The sequence below is a fragment of the Salmo salar genome, chromosome 14 (genome assembly GCF_965601325.2).
Source record: "Salmo salar chromosome 14, fSalSal1, whole genome shotgun sequence".
Taxonomy (NCBI): domain Eukaryota; kingdom Metazoa; phylum Chordata; class Actinopteri; order Salmoniformes; family Salmonidae; genus Salmo; species Salmo salar.
Genome location: NC_138304.1, coordinates 39,532,544 through 39,557,500, shown reverse-complemented (window position 1 = coordinate 39,557,500; position 24,957 = coordinate 39,532,544). Strand labels below are relative to the sequence as shown.

General features: G+C 42.3%; 1 protein-coding gene across 1 annotated transcript in view; it reads left to right on the top strand.

Moving 5' to 3' along the window:
* LOC106569502 (rap guanine nucleotide exchange factor 4) overlaps positions 1-24,442 on the top strand; it is a 39,141-nt gene extending 14,699 nt beyond the window's left edge. Inside the window, exons 5-30 of the mRNA XM_082960965.1 lie at positions 3,070-3,142; positions 3,243-3,307; positions 4,159-4,265; positions 4,404-4,525; positions 4,870-5,053; positions 5,162-5,246; positions 11,286-11,346; positions 11,423-11,499; positions 11,847-11,993; positions 12,189-12,369; positions 13,440-13,518; positions 13,668-13,818; positions 14,012-14,109; positions 14,228-14,252; positions 14,693-14,768; positions 14,855-15,001; positions 15,100-15,197; positions 18,837-18,962; positions 19,353-19,429; positions 19,541-19,642; positions 19,769-19,859; positions 19,955-20,005; positions 20,083-20,170; positions 22,130-22,194; positions 22,335-22,389; positions 23,520-24,442. Coding sequence (XP_082817091.1) covers positions 3,070-3,142; positions 3,243-3,307; positions 4,159-4,265; positions 4,404-4,525; positions 4,870-5,053; positions 5,162-5,246; positions 11,286-11,346; positions 11,423-11,499; positions 11,847-11,993; positions 12,189-12,369; positions 13,440-13,518; positions 13,668-13,818; positions 14,012-14,109; positions 14,228-14,252; positions 14,693-14,768; positions 14,855-15,001; positions 15,100-15,197; positions 18,837-18,962; positions 19,353-19,429; positions 19,541-19,642; positions 19,769-19,859; positions 19,955-20,005; positions 20,083-20,170; positions 22,130-22,194; positions 22,335-22,389; positions 23,520-23,647 — 2,559 coding nt within the window. The 3' untranslated portion in view covers positions 23,648-24,442. The remainder of the gene's footprint in view (positions 1-3,069; positions 3,143-3,242; positions 3,308-4,158; positions 4,266-4,403; positions 4,526-4,869; positions 5,054-5,161; positions 5,247-11,285; positions 11,347-11,422; positions 11,500-11,846; positions 11,994-12,188; positions 12,370-13,439; positions 13,519-13,667; positions 13,819-14,011; positions 14,110-14,227; positions 14,253-14,692; positions 14,769-14,854; positions 15,002-15,099; positions 15,198-18,836; positions 18,963-19,352; positions 19,430-19,540; positions 19,643-19,768; positions 19,860-19,954; positions 20,006-20,082; positions 20,171-22,129; positions 22,195-22,334; positions 22,390-23,519) is intronic.
* Positions 24,443-24,957: the final 515 nt, after the last annotated feature.

Genomic DNA, 24,957 nt, shown 5'->3' with positions numbered 1-24,957 from the left:
GCTGCTGTGATGGCACACTGTGGAATTTCTCCACACTGGGAGTTTATCAAAATTGGGTTTGTTTTTGAATTCCTTGTGGATCTGTGTAATCTGAGGGAAATATGTGTCTCTAATATGGTCATACATTGGGCAGGAGGTTAGGAAGTGCAGCTCAGTTTCCACCTCATTTTGTCGGCAGTGTGCACATAGCCTGTATTCTCTTGAGAGCCATGTCTGCCTACGGCGGCCTTTCTCAATAGCAAGGCTATGCTCACTGAGTCTGTACATAGTCAAAGCTTTCCTTAAGTTTGGGTCAGTCACAGTGGTCAGGTATTCTGCCACTGTGTACTCTCTGTTTAGGGCCAAATAGCATTCTAGTTTGCTCTGTTTTTTTGTTAATTCTTTCCAATGTGTCAAGTAATTATCTTTTTGTTTTCTCATGATTTGGTTGGGTCTAATTGTGCTGCTGTCCTGGAGCTCTGTGGGGTGTGATTGTGTTTGTGAACAGAGCCCCAGGACCAGCTTGCTTAGGAGACACTTCTCCAGGTTAGTCTCTCTGGAGGTGATGGCTTTGTTATGGAAGGTTTGGGAATCGCTTCCTTTTAGGTGGTTGTAGAATTTAACGGCTCTTTTCTGGATTTTGATAATTAGGGGGTATCGGCCTAATTCTGCTCTGCATGCATTATTTGGTGTTCTACGTTGTACACGGAGGATTTCTTTGCAGAATTCTGCATGCAGAGTCTCAGTTTGGTGTTTGTCCCATCTTGTGAATTCTTGTTTGGTGAGCAGACCCCAGACCTCACAACAATAAAGGTCAATGGGTTCTATGACTGATTCAAGTATTTTTAGCCAGATCCTAATTGGTATGTTGAATTTTATGTTCCTTTTGATGGCATAGAATGCCCTTCTTGCCTTGTCTCTCAGATTGTTCACAGCTTTGTGGAAGATACTTGTGGCGCTGATGTTTAGGCCAATGTATGTATAGTTTTTTGTGTGCTCTAGAGCAACAGTGTCTAGATGGAATTTGTATTTGTGGTCCTGGCGACTGGACCTTTTTTGGAACACCATTATTTTTGTCTTACTGAGATTTACTGTTAGGGCCCAGGTCTGGCAGAATCTGTGCAGAATATCTAGGTGCTGCTGTAGGCCCTCCTTGGTTGGTGACAGAAGCACCAGATGATCAGCAAACAGTAGACATTTGACTTCAGATTCTAGTAGGGTGAGGCCGGGTGCTGCAGACTTTTCTGGTGCCCGCGCCAATTCGTTGATATATATGTTGAAGAGGGTGGGGCTCAAGCTGCATCCCTGTCTCACCCCCCGGCCCTGTGGGAAGAAATTTGTGTGTTTTTTGCCAATTTTAACAGCACACTTGTTGTTTGTGTACATGGATTTTATAATGTCGTATGTGTTACCCCCAACACCTCTTTCCATCAATTTGTATAGCAGACTCTCATGCCAAATTGAGTCGAAGGCTTTTTTGAAATCAACAAAGCATGAGAAGCATTTGAAATTTGATTTGATTTGATTTGATTTGAGAAGACTTTGCCTTTGTTTTGGTTTGTTTGTCAATTAGGGTGTGCAGGGTGAATACATGGTCTGTTGTACGGTAATTTGGTAAAAAGCCCATTTGACATTTGCTCAGTACATTGTTTTCACTGAGGAAATGTACGAGTCTGCTGTTAATGATAATGCAGAGGATTTTCCCAAGGTTGCTGTTGACGCATATCCTACGGTAGTTATTGGGGTCAAATTTGTCTCCACTTTTGTGGATTGTGGTGATCAGTTCTTGGTTCCAAATATTGGGGAAGATGCCAGAGCTAAGGATGATGTTAAAGAGTTTTAGTGTAGCCAATTGGAAGTTGTTGTCTGTATATTTGATCATTTCATTGAGAATACCATCTCTCTCTCTCTCTGTCTCGTTGAAAAGCTCTGGTTGCCGTGGCAACCTCTGTGTGTGAGTACTGGGGGGCTGTTTCAAAGAGGACTGCGTGTGTGTGAGACAGAGAGAGAGAGAGAGAGAGAGAGAGAGGAGACCTCTGGGGTAATACTGAGGATGCTGCTGGCTTCCTGGTTGTGTGTTTGGATTACAGGAGCAGATAGCACCTCTTAGGGGTCCTTCCCAGACGTAGAGTGTAGAGGAGACCCTGGGTGAGTTTAGTCAAGTGTGTGTGTGTGTGTGTGTGTGTGTGTGTGTGTGTGTGTGTGTGTGTGTGTGTGTGTGTGTGTGTGAGAGAAATAAATAAATAAAGAGAGAGAGAGGTGTTATGTGCCATGGTGGGTTTGGTTCTTCTTAAGTGACTTTTTTCTCATTCATGAATTGATAGAAAGTACAAACTCCCGGTAAACTCTGTGATTTCAGTACTACCAATGCTCTCTGTTGTCTGACATCGGATGTGATGACTTAGATTTGCTCAAAGAATCAGCCTATTGTTAGTGTGTGTGTGTGTCAGCGGCTTCCTGAATGTTAAAGGGCTTCTCTTCCGTTGTGTGTGTGTGTGTGTGTGTTTTGGCAGACTCCTAAAGGCATGGCTTGCCTGGTAATGACTTTAGACCACACAGACGTTAGAGTTTAGAGTAGAGTGACATAATCCTGGAGAACTCTGTTTGTAAATTCATCCCTGTGTGTTTAGCATTCAAGCATGGCTAAAGAAGTCAAGCAATCTTCAATATTTGTCTTGAAATATAGATATGAACATAAAAGAGTGAGTGACACTAACATACACGCCGCTGCACTCAGTTGTCCTTGCTATACTCACTGACCCTGTGTGTGTGTGTGTGTGTGTGTGTGTGTGTGTTATGTAATGTGGGATGTTGCATATGTAAATGATCCCTGGGTGACAGAGGACTTTGTTTTGAAGGAAGGGTGTAGGCTGTGTGTGTGTGCAAGCACGCGTTTGTGTGCATATGTGTGTGTGTGTGGAGGCAGCGGTAATGGAGCTCCTCAGGGTCGTATAGGGATGTCATTTCCAGAGCTGTTGGTGTGAGGTGATGAGTGGGTAAGGCACTAGAGCCTTGTTCAGACTGATGGTAATGGTGGTGTGTGTGTGTGTTTATTGATTATGATGACTAAGGCTGTGTGTTGTGTTGTAGAAGTACCGGCAGTGTATGGCTGGACTTCTGGCCCCTCCCTATGGCGCCATGGAAACTGGATCCAACAATGACAGTGAGTACAACTACAATCCAGTTGAATTAATAATATTGAATTATTAACATTGCATATTACACATTACGATGGTCATAACTTTGTCTCCCTCCTCCCTAAGGGCTGACAGACAAAGACAGTCTAGGTTCAGATCCTCTCAACTTCATGAACAAGATCCTCAACAAGGTAAGATGGCCCCTTTCAATGGTATTCATTAAAGTTAATATCACTGATCACTCAACTAACCCCAAAGTACTGTCTTTTTAAATGAGGCTGTGTACAGTGAAAGACTGTGACCTGAGGGGTGTATTCTACAAGAGGATACTATTAAGAGGGAGTGGGGGTGTATTCACACTAGTGTTGAGCAACTAACCGAAATGTCAGTCATTTTTTGTTTTTTAAACAACGAATTGACTGACATTGGTTCAATAATTTGAATTCCTTTTCATTCAATTTTTTTCTGTGAGCTCAATGCACACATAGCAAAGTTTCTACTGAGATAAAAAAATATCCAGCCTGAACTGTGCGATGTAGTGGTAGTTTCCTCTGTAGTTGTGCTAATGAGAGATAATTCATGCACAAGCAAGAAAGGCCCCATCTGCCCAATTTTGAGGCCCTCTTTTGTAGTTCTAAGACAGCAGCAGTATCTCTGTGTGGATGGGTGAGTGGGTGGGTGGGTGAGTGGGTGAGTGGGTGTGATTGTGTTTTTTCTCCTTTTTTCTCACCTTTCATTCTCACCTTTCATTCATAATCCCTGACAGCAGTTGTGTGGTTGCTATGACAACTGGGAGTGTTAGGACAGGTTGGGTGTTTGTGATTCACAGCTTAGCGAGTGTATAGTAAATATGAGGCTGTAGGGCTTATGTTGGCGGAGACATGAAATGAAAAGTCCCCTGGCTCATTATTTTTGTGGATTTCTCAGCTCAAAGTTGAAATGATTAACACCTGGAAGCTGAGATTCTCACTGTGATTGTGACTATCTAGCTAAGCTAGAGATAAAATAAGTGTTGTATTGTGTTCCTGTGTTATGTCTGTAGGTTCCATCAGAGAAGCTGCAGCGAGGGGGGAAGGTGATGCGGAACGCCATCCTCTCCAGAGCTCCTCACATGATCAGAGACAGGAAGTACCACCTCAAGACATACAGGTGTGTGTGTTTGTACATTTTCACGTGTGTGTGTGTGTGTGTGTGTGTGTGTGTGTGTGCGCGCACATACATATGTATGTTTTGTCTTACTTTATGGTCCATGCAAACTGTCTCACTGTGTGTGTTTGTGGGATGCAGGCAGTGTTGTGTAGGTACAGAGCTGGTAGACTGGCTGGTGCAGCAAAGTACCTGTGTACATACTCGCTCTCACGCTGTGGGGATGTGGCAGGTTCTGCTGGAGGAGGGAGTCCTGAACCATGGTGAGACTACACTGCCCTCTATTGGACACAACGCTTCAAATGTTCTCAACCAATTTCATCACATGTAGAGAGAATTTCAATTGCATTTTCTTGATTCCTCTCTCCTCGCCTCCTTTTCAAAACCCATTGGATGAGTAGGTTAGAGGTCCGTTCCCTCTGACCTTTTCATCCAATGGGTTTTGAGAAGGAGGAGGAGGAGAGAGGAAGTGAGGAATCAAGGAAATCCAATTGAAGTAATGACTGATCTGACACGACTGGCTAATAAAAATGCTGTGAAACCCTTGTGTCCAGCTATCTCACTATGTGAGTTCACTGATAGCTGATCCAGTGTGTGTCCCCCCTAGTGGACCAGGAGCTGGGTTTCCAGGACAAGTACCTGTTCTATCGTTTCCTTGATGATGAGGAGGAGCACACCCCATTGCCAAGCGAGGAGGAGAAGAGGGAGAGTGAGGAAGAGCTGCCTGAGACAATCCTCTTCCTTGCCCAGATGGGACCTGATGCCCTGCTGCGCATGATCCTCCGCAAACCGTCAGTACATGCATGGACACACACATGCACACGTGCCTAGTTCATTGTTATATATTGTATAGCAGTTAGTAATCATCAACAGAACTCTCTCTCTGTCTCCATCTCTAGTCCTGGTCAGAGGACGGGTGAGGATCTGGAGATCATCTATGATGAGCTGCTTCACATCAAGGCCTTATCCCACCTCTCCAACACTGTGAGTCTTATCCCAGCTCTCCAACACTGTGAGTCTTATCCCACCTCTCCAACACTGTGAGTCTTATCCCACCTCTCCAACACTGCGAGTCTTATCCCACCTCTCCAACACTGCGAGTCTTATCCCACCTCTCCAACACTGCGAGTCTTATCCCACCTCTCCAACACTGCGAGTCTTATCCCACCTCTCCAACACTGTGAGTCTTATCCCACCTCTCCAACACTGTGAGTCTTATCCCACCTCTCCAACACTGTGAGTCTTATCCCATCTCTCCAACACTGTGAGTCTTATCCCACCTCTCCAACACTGCGAGTCTTATCCCACCTCTCCAACACTGTGAGTCTTATCCCAGCTCTCCAACACTGCGAGTCTTATCCCACCTCTCCAACACTGCGAGTCTTATCCCACCTCTCCAACACTGCGAGTCTTATCCCACCTCTCCAACACTGCGAGTCTTATCCCACCTCTCCAACACTGTGAGTCTTATCCCACCTCTCCAACACTGCGAGTCTTATCCCACCTCTCCAACACTGTGAGTCTTATCCCACCTCTCCAACACTGCGAGTCTTATCCCAGCTCTCCAACACTGCGAGTCTTATCCCAGCTCTCCAACACTGCGAGTCTTATCCCACCTCTCCAACACTGCGAGTCTTATCCCACCTCTCCAACACTGTGAGTCTTATCCCACCTCTCCAACACTGCGAGTCTTATCCCACCTCTCCAACACTGCGAGTCTTATCCCACCTCTCCAACACTGCGAGTCTTATCCCACCTCTCCAACACTGCGAGTCTTATCCCACCTCTCCAACACTGTGAGTCTTATCCCACCTCTTCAACACTGCGAGTCTTATCCCACCTCTCCAACACTGCGATGTTCATTGGCAAACTTCAGATGGGCATGTATATGTATTCTTGAGCAGGGGGACCTTGCGGGCGCTGCAGGATTTCAGTCCTTCACGGCGTAGTGTGTTACCAATTGTTTTCTTGGTGACTATGGTCCCAGCTGCCTTGAGATCATTGACAAGATCCTCCCGTGTAGTTCTGGGCTGATTCCTCACCGTTCTCATAATCATTGCAACTCCACGAGGTGAGATCTTGCATGGAGCCCCAGGCCGAGGGATATTGACAGTTCTTTTGTGTTTCTTCCATTTGCGAATAATCACACCAAATGTTGTCACCTTCTCACCAAGCTGCTTGGCGATGGTCTTGTAGCCCAGTCCAGCCTTGTGTAGGTCTACAATCTTGTCCCTGACATCCTTGGAGAGCTCTTTGGTCTTGGCCATGGTGGAGAGTTTGGAATCTGATTGATTGATTGCTTCTGTGGACAGGTGTCTTTTTTACAGGTAACAAGCTGCGGTTAGGAGCTCTCCCTTTAAGAGTGTGCTCCTAATCTCAGCTCGTTACCTGTATAAAAGACACCTGGGAGCCAGAAATATTTCTGATTGAGAGGGGGTCAAATACTTATTTCCCTAATTAAAATGGAAATCAATTTATAAGATTTCTGACATGGGTTTTTCTGGATATTTTTGTTGTTATTCTGTCTCTCACCGTTTAAATAAACCTACCATTAAAATTATAGACTGATCCTTTCTTTGTCAGTGGGCAAACGTACAAAATCAGCAGGGGATCAAATACTTTTTCCCCCCACTGTATGTGTATATATATATACCGTAAATTCCGGACTATAAGCCGCAACTTTTTTCTCACGCTTTGAACCTCGCGGCTTAAACAACCTTGCGGCTAATATATGGATTATTCCCGCTTTCAATTTTTTTTCTTCCAAAAAAACACATTCTGTGATGTGCTCAGTTTTTTGGCGGCATGAAGCTTTCATTAGACCAATGAAATTGCCGGACGGGTTAAGGTCAAACAACTTTTTGGTTTATTGTTTAGATTAAATCGAGCGCTCTCAAACTTATTACGGTAGTCATTTTGTCACCCTCATCATGGCAAAGACACAGAGAAATGCATATGATGCAGCTTTCAAGTTGAAGGCGATTGATCTGGCTGTTGGAAAAGGAAATAGAGCTGCTGCACGGGAGCTTGGTCTTAATGAGTCGATGATAAGACGTTGGAAACAGCAGCGTGAGGAATTGACTCAGTGCAAAAAGACAACTAAAGCTTACTGCAAATTTTTTATTTTTTGTTACAAGCCGTGTTTCGTTAAAGCCTATTTATTTTTGTTACAAGCCGTGTTTCGTTAAAGCCTATTTATTTTTGTTACAAACCGTGTTTCGTTAAAGCCTGTGTAAAGTTAATTTGTTTCAATGTACCGGTAGGCACCTGCGGCTTATAGACATGTGCGGCTTATTTATGTTCAAAATAATCTTTTTTTTTTTAATTTAGTGGGTGCGGCTTATATTCAGGTGCGCTTAATAGTCCGGAAATTACGGTAGTACCAGTGAAAAGTTTGGACACACCTACTCATTCAAGGCTTTTTCTTTATTATTACTATTTTCTACATTGTAGAATAATAGTGAAGACAAACTATGAAATTAAACATATGGAATCATATAGTAACCAAAAAAAAAGTGTTAAACAAATCAAAATATATTTTATATTTCAGATTCTTCAAAGTAGCCACCCTTTGCCTGGAATGCATTTCAATTAGCAGGTGTGCCTTGGTAAAAGTTATTTTGTGGAATTTCTTCCCTTCTTAATGCGTTTGAGCCAATCGGTTGTGTCAGAAATTGCAGCCCAAATAAAAGCTTCAAGAGTTCAAGTAACAGACACATCTCAACATCAACTGTTCAGAGGAGACTACGTTAATCAGGCCTTCATGGTCGAATTGTTGCAAAGAAACCACTACTAAAGGACACCAATAATAAGAAGAGACTTGCTTGGGCCAAAAAACATAGTCAATGGACATTAGACCTGTGGAAATCTGTTCTTTGGTCTGATGAGTCCAAATTGGAGATTTTTGGTTCTAACCGCCGTCTTTGTGAGACGCAGAGTAGGTGAACGGATGATCTCCGCATGTGTGGTTCCCACTGTGAAGCATGGAGGAGGTGGTGTGATGGTGCTTTGCTGGTGACACTGTCTGTGATTTATTTAGAATTCAAGGCACACTTAAGAAGCATGGCTACCACAGCATTCTGGAGTGATACGCCATCACATCTGGTTTGCGCTTAGTGGGACTTTCAACAGGACAATGACCCAACACACCTCCAGGCTGTGTAACTGCTATTTGACCATGGAGAGTGATGTAGTGCTGCATCAGATGGTTTGGGATGAGTTGAACTGCAGAGTGAAGGAAAAACAGCCAACAAGTGCTCGGGATATGTGAGAACTCCTTGAAGACTGTTAGAAAAGCATTCCAGGTGAAGCTGGTTGAGAGAATGCCAAGAGTGTGCAAAGCTGTCATCAAGGCAAAGGCTTGTTACTTTCAAGAATCTCAAATAGAAAATATATTTTGATTTGCTTAAAATAGTAAAAATAAAGAAAAAGCCTTGAATGAGTGGTACTGTATATATACTAGTACTTTGACTGGTACTGTATATATACAGTGCCTTCGGAAAGTATTCAGAACCCTTGGTTGTTTTCAACATTTTGTTAGGTTACAGCCTAATTCTAAAATGTATTAAATAGCTTTTTCCCCCTCACCATTCTAAACACAATACCCCATAATGACAAAGCAAAAACAGGGCTTTGAAATGTTTGCTGATAATATTAAAAATAAAAAACTGATATCACATTTACATAAGTGTTCAGACACTTTACTCAGTACTTTGTTAAAGCACCTTTGGCAGCAATTACAGCCTCGAGTCTTCTTGGGTATGACGCTACAAACTTGGCATACCTGTATTTGGGGAGTTTTTCCCATTCTTCTCTCCAAATCCTCTCAATCTCTGCCACGTTGGATGGGGAGCATTGCTTCACAGCTATTTTCAGGTTTCTGATGTTAGATCGGGTTCAAGTCCGGACTCTGGCTGGTCCACTCAACGACATTGAGACTTGTCTCGAAGCCACACCTGGGTTGTCTTGGCTGTGTACTTAGGGTCGTTGTCCTGTTGGAAGGTGAACCTTCGACCCAGTCTGAGGTCCTGAGCGCTCTGGAGCAAGTTTGCTCCATTCATCTTTGCCTCAATCTTGACTAGTCTCCAAGTCCCTGCCGCTGAAAAACATTCCCACAGCATGATTCTGCCACCACCATGCTTCACCGTAGGGATGGTGCCAGGTTGCCAACAGATGTGACGCTTGGCATTCAGGCCATAGAGTTCAATCTTGGTTTCATCAGACCATATAATCTTGTTTCTCATGGTCTGAGAGTCTTTAGGTGTCTTTTGGCAAACTCCAAGTGGGCTGTCATGTGTCTTTTACTGAGGAGGGGCTTCCGTCTGGCTACTCTACCATAAAGGCTAGATTGGTGTAGTGCTGCAGAGGTGGATGTCCTTCTGGAAGGTTCTCCCATCTCCACAGAGGAACTGTGGAGCTCTGTCAGAGTGACCATTGGGTTCTTGGTCACCTCCCTGACCAAGGCCCTTCTCCACCGATTGCTCAATTTGGCCTGGCGGCCAGCTCTAGGAAGAGTCTTGGTGGTTTCAAACTTCTTCCATTTTAAGAATGATGGAGGCCACTGTGTTCTTTGGGACCTTCAATGCTGCAGAAATGTTTTTGTAGCCTTCCCCAGACCTGTACCTCGACACAATCCTGTCTCGGAGCTCTACGGACAATTCCTTCGACCTCATGGCTTGGTTTTTGCTTTGTGGACCTTATATAGACAGGTGTCTTTCCTAATCATGTCCAATCAATTACATTTACCACAGTTGGAATCAAGTTTTAGAAACATCTAAAGGATGATTAATGGAAACAGGATGCACCTGAGCTACATTTCGAGTCTCATAGCAAAGGGTCTGAATGAGGTATTTCTGTTTTCTATTTTTTCTATGTGCAGCAAAAAATAAAAAATAAACTGTTTTCGCTTTGTTGTTATTATGGGGTATTGCGTGTAGATTTCTGAGGATATTTTTTTTACGTAACAAAATGTGGAAAAAGTAAATGGTTCTAAATGGTTCTGTTTCGGGTAGCCTTCCACAAGTTTCCCACAATAAGTTGGGTGAATTTTGGCCCATTCCTCCTGACAGAGCTGTGGTAACTGAGTCAGGTTTGTAGGCCTCCTTGCTCGCACGTGCTTTTTCAGTTCTGCACACACATTTTCTATAGGGTTGAGGTCAGGGCTTTGTGATGGCCACTCCAATACCTTGACTTTGTTGTTCTTAACCTCTCTGGGATTTGTGGGACGCTAGCGTCAGTGAAATTGCAGGGCGGCAAATTCAAACAACAGAAATCTCATAATTAAAATATATATATATTACACTACCGTTCAACAGTTTGGGGTCACTTAGAAATGTCCTTGTTTTTGAAAGAAAAGCACTTTTTTTTTTGTCCATTTTAAAATGACATCAAATTGATCAGAAATCCAGTGTAGACATTGTTAATGTTGTAAATGACTATTGTAGCTGGAAACGGCTGATTTAAAATAAAAATGGAATATCTACATATGGGTCATTGAACAAGCATGGGAAACAGTGTTTAAACCCTTTACAATGAAGATCTGTAAAGTTATTTTGATTTTTATGAATTATCTTTGAAAGACAGGGTCCTGAAAAAGTTTCGTTTTTTGCTGAGTTTATATATGATCTTGGACAGGAAAGACTGTAGAATCACCAGGAAATGAGCTCAAAGTGATTTTTAATTGAGGAAATCTGTTCCCAATTATTCCCATGCATAAATAGAGAAGCATACCTGTATGTGATCATATCCCAATGTAATCAGTGTTTGAAATTATTCAGTTTTAGTCAAATACTACATATTTTTTGGATTCTTACGGTCAATTTTCAGTGTACAATTTATTTATAACTATGTTCCGGCCCCCCAATCATCCGCTCAAGGAACAATCAGCCCACGGCTGAATGGAATTAGGGACCGCTGGTCTAGCAGATCTAGCTGGCTTGTGTGCTTACAGACATTGATGAAATGTTCAGAGGATTTTCGGGTGTTGTTTTAATGTTTGTTTTGCTGTTACCATCTTGCTTGCAGGTGAAGAGGGAGCTGGCGGGTGTTCTCATCTTCGAGTCTCACGCCAAAGCAGGAACCGTGTGTAAGTCCCTATCTCACCATGCTGTACAGTGTGTGTGTTTTAGGGACACACATTAAGGTGTGCTCTCTCCTTCCAGTGTTTAACCAGGGAGAAGAGGGAACATCCTGGTACATCATCCAGAAGGGCTCTGTCAATGTGGTCATCTACGGCAAGGTATGACGTGTGTGTGTTTATACATGATGTGTATAATATGGGCCTACAGTGGATGTGAAAGTAGCACAAGATGCACAAGATGACGCTAACTAAAATTATTATGACCAGCATACAACAGCTGGCTTGTATTCCCTAGGGGAACTAGTGCTACAGTTTGGGAAACTCTGGCTTCGCTCATCACAGTGAATGCCTAGCTCAAGGGTCTCAGAATACACACAACACACACACACACACACACACAGTTTGATTAGTCACAATCTTCATTCATGCTAGCACTTCTCCAGCTGTCTAATCCATGTGTTTTGACGCATGCATGCGTGTGTGTGTGTGTGTGTGCTCCTCTTCAGGGTGTGGTGTGTACCCTGCACGAGGGGGATGACTTTGGGAAGCTGGCGTTGGTGACTGACTCTCCTCGAGCTGCCTCCATCGTCCTCAGAGAAGACAACTGTCACTTCCTCCGAGTGGACAAAGAAGACTTCAACAGGATACTCAGGGTAGAGTTGTATACTGTACTGTTCTGTTACTACATTGTGCAATACTGTACCATACTGTAATTGACTTTACTTAAATGAAATGTACTTTACCTTACCTTACTTCACTGTAATGTCCTGTCATTTACTTAACTTTAATGAAATTGACTTTACCTTACCTTGCTTTAATGTAATGTCCTGTAATTTACTTGACTTTAGGACGTGGAAGCAAATACAGTGCGTTTGAAGGAACATGAGCAGGCTGTTCTGGTCTTGGAGAAGAGTCCCAGAGCCTCCAGTCTGGGAAATATCAGGTACACTGTGTTGTCTGGAACCCCTGAGAAGATCCTTGACCACTTCCTGGAGACTATGAGGATGGATACACACCACTCTGACCCAGGTGCACACACACACACACACACACACACACACACACACACACACACACACACACACACACACACACACACACACACACACACACACACACACACACACACACACACACACCACACACACACACACACACACAACCTGGTAGAGATACACTGTTAGTCCCTAGGGTTGAGGGCCTGGGACCGGTTGCATAAAACATCTTAAGTCAATTTTCCCCTTATCTTTTCCCTTAAAGTTTCCTTAACTTTAAGTAAGTTGCACAAAACATTTTGGGGCAAATTTCCCCCTTAATTTAAGTGAAAAATGTAAGGGTGCCTATGAGGTCCCTTAAGTGCTTCATTCAGTATGGATGTCAATGAAAACATAATTTGTGGCTAAATGTTGCTTTCCTTTCCCCTGGTTTCAAAAGGAAAGCATCCACCAACAAGCTAGCTAGCTACTTAGCTAAACAATGAAAGGTGCACAATCCATGTCTACAAAGCCAGCTGGCTAGCAAGCTACCTACTCTGCAAGCTACCTACTCTGCAAGCTACCTACTCTGTAAGCTACCTACTCTGTAAGCTAGCTACTCTGTAAGCTAGCTACTCTGCAAGCTACCTACACTGTAAGCTACCTACACTGTAAGCTAGCTTGAAGTACTAGAAAGTAATAGAAACAAGGTGAGAAAAAAGTAACTCAAAGAAAAGTGTTTTATTATATTCTGAATCAATTTATTTCTCTAGTCTTGAATGTAGAAGTTCTATTTTGAGATCTCAAAATAAATGTGATCTCTTTGATGAGATATTCATTCAGTGAATCAGGTCTTCTCCATGGTAACCAGAGACTCTTTCTGCCGTACATGCCTTCAAACTACCGCAAAACGCTTAAAGTATGCCCTTGAGGGGCCCTAAAATAATTTCCTTAGATAAGGGGAAATTATTCCTTAATGTAAACCCTTAAGGGAAACACCTAACATGTTTTTTACAACCGGGCCCTGCTACTGTATGGGATTGGATGATGGGTCGGTCGATATGTATGAGTATCTGTTTTCTAATATTATTCTCTTTCTTCCACTCTTTTTCTCCCTCCTCTCAGACCCTGGGGTAGATGACTTTGTCCTCATGCACTGTGTCTTCATGCCTAACAGCCAGTTCTGCCAGCTACTCATGGCACAATATCCTTTTTCTCCTTCCCACTCTGCCCTCTTGTTTTCTCCCCATCCTTCTTTCTCTCCCTTCACTTTCTCTTCTTGAAGTTCAGTATGTTACATATAGGTGACAGTTATGTTATAGTTGTGTGTTATATCTTTAACCCCGTGTGTACCTACCATGCTGTGGCTCCCCCGGGCTCGGAGCAGGAGAGGTTGGAGTACGCTGTGACCTGTAAGAGACGAGTCCTCAATCTGGCCCTGCGCTGGGCTGCAGTACACACACACCACTTACAGGAGGAGCCAGCAGCACTCATATTCCTGGAGGTACACACACACACACACACACACACACACACACACACACACACACACACACACACACACACACACACACACACACACACACACACACACACACACACACACACACACACACACACACACACACACACACGCAACACACACACACTCGTACACACCTGAGGAGTTGTCTGAGTCTGTGTGTTTCCCTCTGTAGGAGCTGTATGGGAGTGTGTCCAGTGTGTCCAATGACTCACGGATCCTCAGAGCTCTGAAAGACTTTGTACCTGACTTGGAGAAGGTCGTCAAACTACAGTATGTAAAACTGACCTCTAACCTCCACGGTGACCTTAACCCCATAATCCTGATCCTCAAACCATTATAAAGACATGCATTATTAACATACACTTGTTCTCTTGTTTCTATTCTTCAGTTCAGAAGAGGCCAAAGTGAAAAAGGTGAGTGTGGCATGGTGAATGTGTCTGTTAAGGTGTGTGTTGTTAATCATCTCTGATGTTGTGTGTGTTGTTGATCATCTCTGATGTTGTGTGGTCTGCCAAGGTGTGTGTTGTTGATCATCTCTGATGTTGTGTGGTCTGTCAAGGTGTGTGTTGATCATCTCTGATGTTGTGTGGTCTGTCAAGGTGTGTGTTGTTGATAATCTCTGATGTTGTGTGGTCTGTCAAGGTGTGTATTGATCATCTCTGATGGTGTGTGTGTTGTTGATCACCTCTGATGTTGTGTGGTCTGTCAAGGTGTGTGTTCTTGATAATCTCTGATGTTGTGTGTGTTGTTGATCATCTCTGATGTTGTGTGTGTTGTTGATCATCTCTGATGCTGTGTGGTCTGTCAAGGTGTGTGTTGTTGATAATCTCTGATGTTGTGTGGTCTGTCTCAGCAGAAGGTCCTTACACAGTTCAGCAATGGAGACGAGAAACTAGTGAAGACACAACCCATCAGGAACTGTGACGACAGTCAGTGTGTTTATGTGACGTTAAAATAATGTCTTTTCCTACACTTTTTCTTTAATCACAAGCCTCTTAAAAACGTGTGTGTGTAGTCCTGTTGAAGGTGTACTGCAGTGACCACACCTACACCACCATCCGGGTTGCCGTAGCGGCCACAGGGAGTGAGGTGACCAGCGCTGTGGCCTACAAACTTGCCTCAAACGACGACCTGCTATTGGTCCACCTCAGCTCCGCAGGCGGTGAGGAGCCAATCATATCTCACTTCATTTGCGTAGCATTTATTGTTGTCATTTTATTTTCCTCTGTGTGTGTGTGTGTGTGTGTTCTCCTGTCACAGAGAAGCAGATGCTGAAGCCCAATGATGTGTCAGTATTCTCCTCTCTGAGCATCAATGGGCGTATGTTCGCCTGTCCCCGGGACCAGCTCAATGCTCTGGTGAGAGAGAATGAGGAATAGAAATGGGTCAATAGAGTGGCCTTTGAGACAGATCAGTGAGTATGTTTACATGCACACTAATAATTCCATATTAAACAGATTATTTCAGTAGGCCGAGTATGGCAATAGTCATGTAAACACTTTACTCAGTTTATCTTAATCTTGTAAGGTCTGTTAGGATCTACAGTTGAAGTCGGAAGTTTACATACACCTTAGCCAAATACATTTAAACTCAGTTTTTCACAATTCCTGACATTTAATCCTAGTAAAAATTCCCTGTCTTAGGTCAGTTAGGATCACCACTTTATTTTAAGAATGTGAAATGTCAGAATAATAGTAGAGAGAATTATTTATTTCAGCTTTTATTTCTTTCATCACATTCCCAGTGGGTCAGAAGTTTACATACACTCAATTAGTATTTGGTAGCATTGCTTTTAAATTGTTTAACTTGGGTCAAATGTTTCGGGTAGCCTTCCACAAGCTTCCCACAATAAGTTGGGTGAATTTTGGCCCATTCCTCCTGACAGAGCTGGTGTAACTGAGTCAGGTTTGTAGGCCTCCTTGCTCGCACGTGCTTTTTCAGTTCTGCACACACATTTTCTATAGGATTGAGGTCAGGGCTTTGTGATGGCCACTCCAATACCTTGACTTTGTTGTTCTTAACCTCTCTGGGATTTGTGGGATGCTAGCGTCAGTGAAATTGCAGGGCGGCAAATTCAAACAACAGAAATCTCATAATTAAAATTCCTCAAACATACAAGTATTATACACCATTTTAAAGATAAACGTCTTGTTAATCCAACCACAGTGTCCGATTTCAAAAAGGCTTTACGGCGAAAGGACACCATGCGATTATCTGAGGACAGCACCCCATCAAACAAACACAGACAATCATATTTCATCCTGCCAGGCACGACACAAAACTCAGAAATAACGATATAATTCATGCCTTACCTCTGAAGATCTTCTTTTGTTGGCACTCCAATATGTCCCATAAACATCACAAATGGTCCTTTTGTTCGATTAATTCCGTTGTTATATCTCCAAAATGTCAATTTATTTGGCGCGTTTGATCCAGAAAAACACCGGTTCCAACTTGCGCAGCATGACTACAAAATATCTCATAAGTTACCTGTAATCTTTCTCCAAACATTTCAAACAACTTTCCTAATACACCTTTAGGTATTTTTTTTACGTAAATAATCGATCAAATTTAAGACGGGATAAACTGCGTTCAATACTGGAGGAAAACAAAATGGAGCGTGCTTTCAGGTCACACGCCTCAACCACAACAGTACACTTCACTCGACCATTGTTCTGAACAGGGCTACTTCTTCATTACACAAAGGAAAAACATCAACCAATTTCTAAAGACTGTTGACATCCAGTGGAAGCGTTAAGAACTGCAAGCAAGTGCCTTAAAAATCTAGAAACACATAGAAAAACCATTGAAAAGAGAGTGACCTCACAAAAAAAATTCCTGGTTGGTTTGTCCTCGGGGTTTCGCCTGCCAAATAAGTTATGTTATACTCACAGACATCATTCAAACAGTTTTAGAAACTTCAGAGTTTCTACTAATAATATGCATATCATAGTAGCAGGCAGTTTACTCTGGGCATGCTTTTCATCTGGACGTGAAAATACCGCCCCCTATCCCAGAGAGGTTAAGCCATTTTTACACAACTTTGGAAGTATGCTTGGGGTCAATGTCCATTTGGAAGACCCATTTGCGACCAAGCTTTAACTTCCTGACTGATGTCTTGAGATGTTGCTTCAATATAGCCACATCATTTTACCTCCCTCATGATGTCATCTATTTTGTGAAGTGCACCAGTCCCTCCTGCAGCAAAGCACCCCCACAACATGATGCTGCCACCCCCGTGCTTCACGGTTGGGATGGTGTTCTTCGGCTTGCAAGCGTCCCCTTTTTCCTCCAAACATAACGATGGTCATTATGGCCAAACAGTTATGTTTTTGTTTCAACAGACCAGAGGACATTTCTCCAAAAGTACAATCTTTGTCCCCATGTGCAGTTACAAACCTTAGTCTGGCATTATTATGGCGGTTTTTGAGCAGTGGCTTCTTCCTTGCTGAGTGGCCTTTCAGATTATGTCGATATAGGACTCGTTATAGTGTGGATGTAGATACCTTTGTATGTGTTTCCTCCAGCATCTTCACAAGGTCCTTTGCTGTTGTTCTGGGATTGATTTGCACTTTTCGCACCAACGTACGTTCATCTCTAGGAAACAGAACGCGTCTCCTTCCTGAGCGGTATGACGGTTGCGTGGTCCCATGGTGTTTAAACTTGCGTACTATTGTTTGTACAGATGAACATGGTACCTTCAGGTGTTTGGAAATTGTTCCCAAGGATGAACCACACTTGTGGAGGTCTACAACTTTTGTCTGAGGTCTTGGCTGATTTCTTTTGGATTTTCCCATGATATCAAGCAAAGAGGCACTGAGTTTGAAGGTAGGCCTTGAAATACATCCACAGGTACACCCTCAATTGACTCAAATGATGTCATTAGCATATCAGAGGCTTCTAAAGCCATAACATAATTTTCTGGAATTTTCCAAGCTGTTTAAAGGCACAGTCAACTTAGTGTATGTAAACTTCTGACCCACTGGATTTGTGATACAGTGAATTATAAGTGAAATAATCTGTCTGTAAACAATTGTTGGAAAAATTACTTGTCATGCACAAAGTACATGTCCTAAACGACTTGCCAAAACTATAGTTGTGGAGTGGTTGAAAAACAAGTTTTAATGACTCCAACCTAAGTGTATGTAAACTTCCGACTTCAACTGTGTTATTCAGAGTAAACACTGTAAGGACACTATTAAAGGTAAAACCAAGTTTATTCTTCCCAGAGGGTCAATACAGCTGCATTGGACAACGACATATTCACACAAGCACTGATATTTAACCCTTTCTCCTATGCTGAATCTCCTCCTACACATCTGAACAAACATTGTATCTTTATTGCTATGCAGGAAACTTAGTGTTATGGGCCATACATTTTTCTTTCTCCCGTAACGTGACCTGACCTCCACCCCCTTCATCACTAATCCATGGCTCTCTCCATCAATACCTGCCACATGTGATCGCTTTCCCTACACTCAGTACATTCCAAGCTTAACCATTAAGTTCTGGTGTAGCCCCTCGGCTATGACACCCCTCAGGTCTCTATTACAACTAATGATTAATAACATTTAAAGTTCAGAAATCATACGCCGATTAAAACGCCTGGTTTTCTGACCTATCTTTTAAAATTATTAGGACATGTAAACGGGTGTGTCTGGTCTGCGCATGTGCTAGCACCGGTAGCGCGAGCCTCCCTCTATTTGAGCGGGTCAACTGAGCTCGTATGCATCTTAGAAATTGTTTTCCTATGCAAACTTTATATTTCCAAACTTAGAATCAAATAGGCAAAAATAGCGCTGTGGTAGAACAATTATTTTGATTGGTGATTTTCTGCATGTTTTCATGGTAACAGGATTATTAGGGAAATCGTTTTAAACAATCTATTATATTAATACAATTATTGTGGATAGTTAGATTATTGTGTGCAGGTAACCGTAATCATAGAGATGTGTAGACATTAACCCACTGTGAGTGTGTGTGTGTGTGTGTGTTAGACCCCTCTCCCAGACCAGGAGGGGCCCTCAGCTGGGTCCATGTCCAGCTTTGAGCTGATGAGTTCTAAAGACATGGCCTATCAGATGACTCTGTACGACTGGGAACTCTTCAGCTGTGTTCACGAGGTATACACACACATACACACACACCCTGGCTAATATGACAAACACGCTGTCTATTTCTCTCAGTACACCTGAATCCTATAGTACATAAATTATGTTCTGTCTTAATTTGACCAGTTTCTCACAGCAGGAAAATAATCCTGCAGCAACAGGAAATGTTAATTATTATGTGTGTGATAATTAATGGACATTTTTGTAGGGATTGATACATTTTTATTTAGGATAAATCAAGTCTGATATTTTAAAGTGGAAATTGCTAACTTTAGAAGCCTTTTTAAACCTTGAATACACAACCATTTGAATGTCCTACTGCGCAGGGACATTCTCTGCGACAACAGAGTGATCAAATTAAGATCCTACACCTGTAGGTTTTCTTTGTCTTCCCTGTTGTAGCATGAGTTGTTGTACCACACGTTTGGCCGTCAGCGCTTCAGGAGAACCACAGCCAACCTGGACCTGTTCCTACGCAGGTCTGATTATAATCAAACATGAATAATTTCTAAATAACTTCTATGACGTTGTTCAGGTTGATGGAACATGTTACAGTATGTTATGACTGTCGTGTGTGATTGTGTGGTCAGGTTCAACCAGGTGCAGCTGTGGGTGGTGACGGAGGTGTGTCTGTGTGGTCAGCTTAGCAAACGGGTTCAGCTGCTCAAGAAGTTCATCAAAATTGCTGCTCAGTGAGTCTTGTGCACTCAAACAATAAAACACCCACTCATTCTGTAGATACTCATGCTTATAGATTATTGATGGCACTGAAATGCTTCTTCACAATCTCATTGTATTGGTGGTGTTGCTTTCTCCAGCTGTCGGGAGTTTAAGAACCTGAACTCGTTCTTTGCCATCATCATGGGTATGAGCAACCCTGCAGTCAGCCGACTCACCCAGACCTGGGAGGTGACAACTACTATACTGTTAAACTAAACTGCAGTTTTTCTGTTAATCCATCAAAAAACGGAAGCCCCTGAACCTCTCTCTCTTTCTGTTGGCAGAAACTCCCTAGCAAGTTCAAGAAGTTCTATGCTGAGTTTGAGAGCATGATGGTGAGTTGCTCTTCAAAGACCACTAAATTAACAATACAGTTGTTGACCTTTGAACTGTGATGTGTGTGTATTCCAAGGACCCGTCCAGGAACCACCGGGCATACCGGCTGACCGTCACCAAAATAGAGCCGCCAATCATCCCCTTCATGCCCCTCCTCCTCAAAGGTAAGCCCAAGCTCGGTGGCATTCAGTAGGTATGCAACAGGAAATGTTTTCAAATCAAATTGTATTAGTCACATGCGCCAAATACAACAGGTAACAACCTTACAGTGAAATGCTTACTTATGAGCCCCTAACCAACAATGCAGTTAAAAAAAATATGGATAAGAAATAAAAAGTAACAAATAATTAAAGAGCAGCAGTAAAATAACAATAGCGATACTATATACAGGGGGTACCGGTACAGAGTCAATGTGCGGGGGCACTGGTTAGTTGAAGTAATATGTACATGTAGGTAGAGCTATTAAAGTGACTATGCATAGATGATAACAACTGAGAGTAGCAGTGGTGTAAAATAGGGGGTGGGGGGCAATGCAAATAGTCTGGGTAGCCATTTGATTAGCTGTTCAGGGCTCTTATGGCTTGGGGGTTTAGAAGCCTCTTGGACCTAGACTCAGCGCTCCGGTACCGCTTGCCGTGCGGTAGCAGAGAGAACAGTCTATGACTAGGGTGGCTGTTTTCAAACTAAGATGAGGTAGTTTATAGTATGTCCTCTGTTTTAACCGGGGACGTTTGCGTCCCACCCTAGTCAACAGCCAGTGGAATCGCGTGGCGCGAAATACAAATACCTCAAAAATGCTATAACTTCAATTTCTCAAACATATGACTATTTTACACCATTTTAAAGATAAGACTCTCGTTAATTTAACCACGTTGTCTGATTTCAAAAAGGCTTTACAGCGAAAGCAAAACATTAGATTATGTCAGGAGAGTACCCTGCCAAAAATAATCACACAGCCATTTTCAAAGCAAGCATATATGTCACAAAAACCAAAACCACAGCTAAATGCAGCACTAACCTTTGATGATCTTCATCAGATGACACACAGATGACAGAAAACAGCTTTTTACATTAGCATGTGATGTTCAGAACTAGCATACCAACCGAAAACTTCCGGTGAATTTACTAAATTACTCATGATAAACGTTGACAAAATACATAACAATTATTTTAAGAATTATAGATACAGAACTCCTTTATGCAAACGCTATGTCAGATTTTAAAATAGCTTTTCGGCGAAAGCACATTTTGCAATATTCTGAGTACATAGCTCGGCCATCACAGGCTAGCTAATTTGACACCCACCAAGTTTGGGACAACCTAAACTCAGAATTACTATTAGAAAAATTGGATTACCTTTGCTGTTCTTCGTCAGAATGCACTCCCAGGACTTCTACTTCAACATGAAATGTTGTTTTGGTTCCAAATAATCCATAGTTATATCCAAATACCTCCGTTTTGTTCATGCGTTCAGGTCACTATCCAAAGGGTAACGCGCGAGCGCATTTCGTGACAAAAAAATTCAAAATATTCCATTACCGTACTTAGAAGCATGTCAAACGCTGTTTAAAATAAATTTTTATGCTATTTTTCTCGTAAAATAGCGATAATATTCCAACCGGACAACGTTGTATTCATTCAAAGACTGAAAGAAAAAAATTGAGAAGTCTCATGAACGCGCATCTCTGTCTCACTGTCCCCAGGCAGGCCACTTACAAACTCTGCTGCTGTACTTTGCCCAGAGACAGGAGACACGTCATTCCGCTTTCTGAACGCTTTAGAGAGCCAATGGAAGCCTTAGAAAGTGTCACGTAACAGCACAGATGCTGTATTTTTGATAGAGATGCAACAGAAGGACAACAAATTGTCAGACAGGGCACTTCCTGCATGGAATCTTCTCAGGTTTTGGCCTGCCATATGAGTTATGTTATACTCACAGACACCATTCAAACTGTTTTAGAAACTTTAGAGTGTTTTCTATCCAAATCTACTAATTATATGCATATTCTCGTTTCTGGGCAAAAGTAGTAACCAGTTTAAATCGGGTACGTTTTTTATCCGGCCGTGAAAATACTGCCCCCTAGCTCCAACAGGTTAAACTGCTTTTTTGATTCTGTTCCCAGATATGACGTTTAGTCACGAGGGCAACAAGACATTCATAGACAACATGGTCAACTTTGAGAAGATGGTGAGTATACACAGGTGTTCATAAGATGCTCATAAACTGTTAATGCCGCCTATATGTATGTTGTAGTATCCACAATCTTCATAGAACATTAATACAACTTCTGTATGATATGTGACACTGCTTGTTGTTGGGTTTTCCAGCGGGTGATCGCAAACACCATCCGGGCGGTGAGACACTGCAGGAGTCAGCCGTTCAGTAAGTCTCGGATTATGTCTAGTGGTCCTTTCAGCTGAACCCATAACAATAGGCATTAGCAATGTATACAGTTAGGTCCATAAATATTTGGACATTGATAAAGTTAGTATCATTTTGGCTCTGTAAGCCACTACAATAGATTTGAAAGGAAACAATCTTTCAGCTTTAATTTGAGGGTATTTTCGTCCAAATTGGGTGAACGGTGTACAGCACTTTTTATATGTGGTCCCCCCAATTGTAGGGGCTCAAAAGTAATTGGACAAACTAACATAATCATAAGTTAAATTGTGAGTTTTAATACTTGGTTGTAAATCCTTTGCAGATTAAAAAATATGAGCTGGTGCACACCCAGAATAATAGTTTGTGTGGAGGTGCTGACTAACGGCGAATAAACTATAAACTATCAAAATACAGAAAGTCGCACACTCCATGTATAAACTCCCAGCAATTTAATGGGTATTTACCAACGTTTCGGCATCACTGTACCTTCCTCAAGGTAATGTCATGAATACTTGAACCAGGTTATGTAGACAAACAGTGCAATTAGTGTAACCAACGACAATAGTGAGGGGTGTGTCACAATGATTAAGTCAGCCTAAGGATGACTTGCTTCACTGGTAGTGACAGCTCTTTGGACTTCATATTGAGGGTTAACAGTAACAGATTGCAAATGCCACACTTCAACTCTAGACCTTTTATCTGCTTACTTGTAAATGAACTAATGAGGGAATAACACACACCTGGCCATGGAACAGCTGAGCAGCCAATTGTCCAATTACTTAAAAAGGGAGGGACCACATATAAAAAGTGCTGTAATTCCTACACTGTTCACCCCATTTGGGATGTAAATACCCTCAAATAAAAGCTGAAAGTCTGTTTCCTTTCAAATCCATTATAGTGGCGTACAGAGCCAAAATAATAATAACTTGGTCAATGTCCAAATACTTATGGACCTGTTTGTCTGTCTCTGTCACACTCTCTCTCTCTGTGTGTGTGTCTCTCTCTCTCTCGCTCTGTGTGTCTCTCTCTCTCTCTCGCTCTGTGTGTGTCTCTCTCTCTCTCTCTCTCTCTCTCTCTCTCTCTCTGTGTCGCTCTCGCACTATCTCTCTCTCGCACTTTATCTCTCTCAGACCCTGAGGTGTGTCAGCCCAATAAGAACCATGCTGAGGTGAGAGGTTATGTCAGGAAGCTGTGTGTGATTGACAAACAACGGACCCTGACAACACTCTCCTATAGGCTAGAGCCCTGCAGGACCTGAGCCTGCCCATCATGCAGTTGTTACCCTCTATGACATCATACAGAACCCTCAGCCTCTGTGTAAGATCAAGTCACCTTCATTGCTATGACATCAAATGGCCTCATTGTTCCTCTGTGAAAGCATATGGAACAGTCAGATGTCTATGACATCACAATGGAATTTTTAGCCCACTAAGACATCTTACTGAACCCTTAGCCCTCTATGACATCACACAGAACCATCAGCCCTCTGTGAAATCATACAGAACACTTTGCCCTCTGTGACATCATAGTGAACCCTCAGCTCCTCTGTGACATCACATAGAAGAGAGATGATTTAGAGATAAGAGACTCTTGATTTCTCTGTTACATGTAAGGTTACTCTAAATGTAGATAGAAAAAAGTATTTAAAAAGTAACTGAAAAAAGTTACAACTAGAGGTTTTAAGTCTTATTTACAGATTATCATGTCCCTTACTTTGAGCAGATGTAAAACATATGAAAAAGTATAATGTTACAAATACCAAGATCTTTACATAAAGTATTATAGAGAAACAAAACCTCTAGCTTTGTTACGCCAGTGTTCTGAAAACTGTCCTCAAGTTCTTGTTTATTTTTGCATTAAAGCACAACTCATTTTGCGTATTGTTATTCAATTAAAATCAGTCATCTTTCTCAGTTGTGTTTTCTTCATGTAGTTTTTGTAAATGTGGGTACTGTATATTTAACTTGTCCTAGAATTTGTTTTACCTCATCATGATGTCAGTGGGTTGAGAGCGTATAGTCTGTCTGAACTGTAAATAAAAATATCTAATATAATAATCAAAACATCGGATTCTGGTGGTTATTGCTGATTTGGTCACTGTTTTTGTCCCTGATAGTGATGTCACCCGGTCTGTCCCCTGTTGATTATGTCATCACGGTCATTCCTGGATTGGTCCATATAGATAGATAGATAGAGGACTCTAGTGCTCAAAAGCCCGTGTTATCATAGGCAGCTCCATTTAGAACTTTCACCAGTCAACTGGGTGGGACCTCCTATGGGTTAAGGAAGGATCACATAATTCCATCCAGGTCATCAGGAGGGATCAGCCAATGAATTATACTTGTGAGGAAACATTCCATATCTCCAGGTGGCAGTAAATCTCCAACCTTGCTTTTTGAAGAAAATAATAATAATCTGTACTACTTAAAAATGGAGACGGTCTCAATGGCGCTGCCCGTGCTCTCACAGACACCATGATGGGACAGATACAATGTTGTTTATTCTAACTATCTCTATGGGTTTGTCATGTCACCATGGTCATTCCAGACTGGTGATGTCACCGCCTCC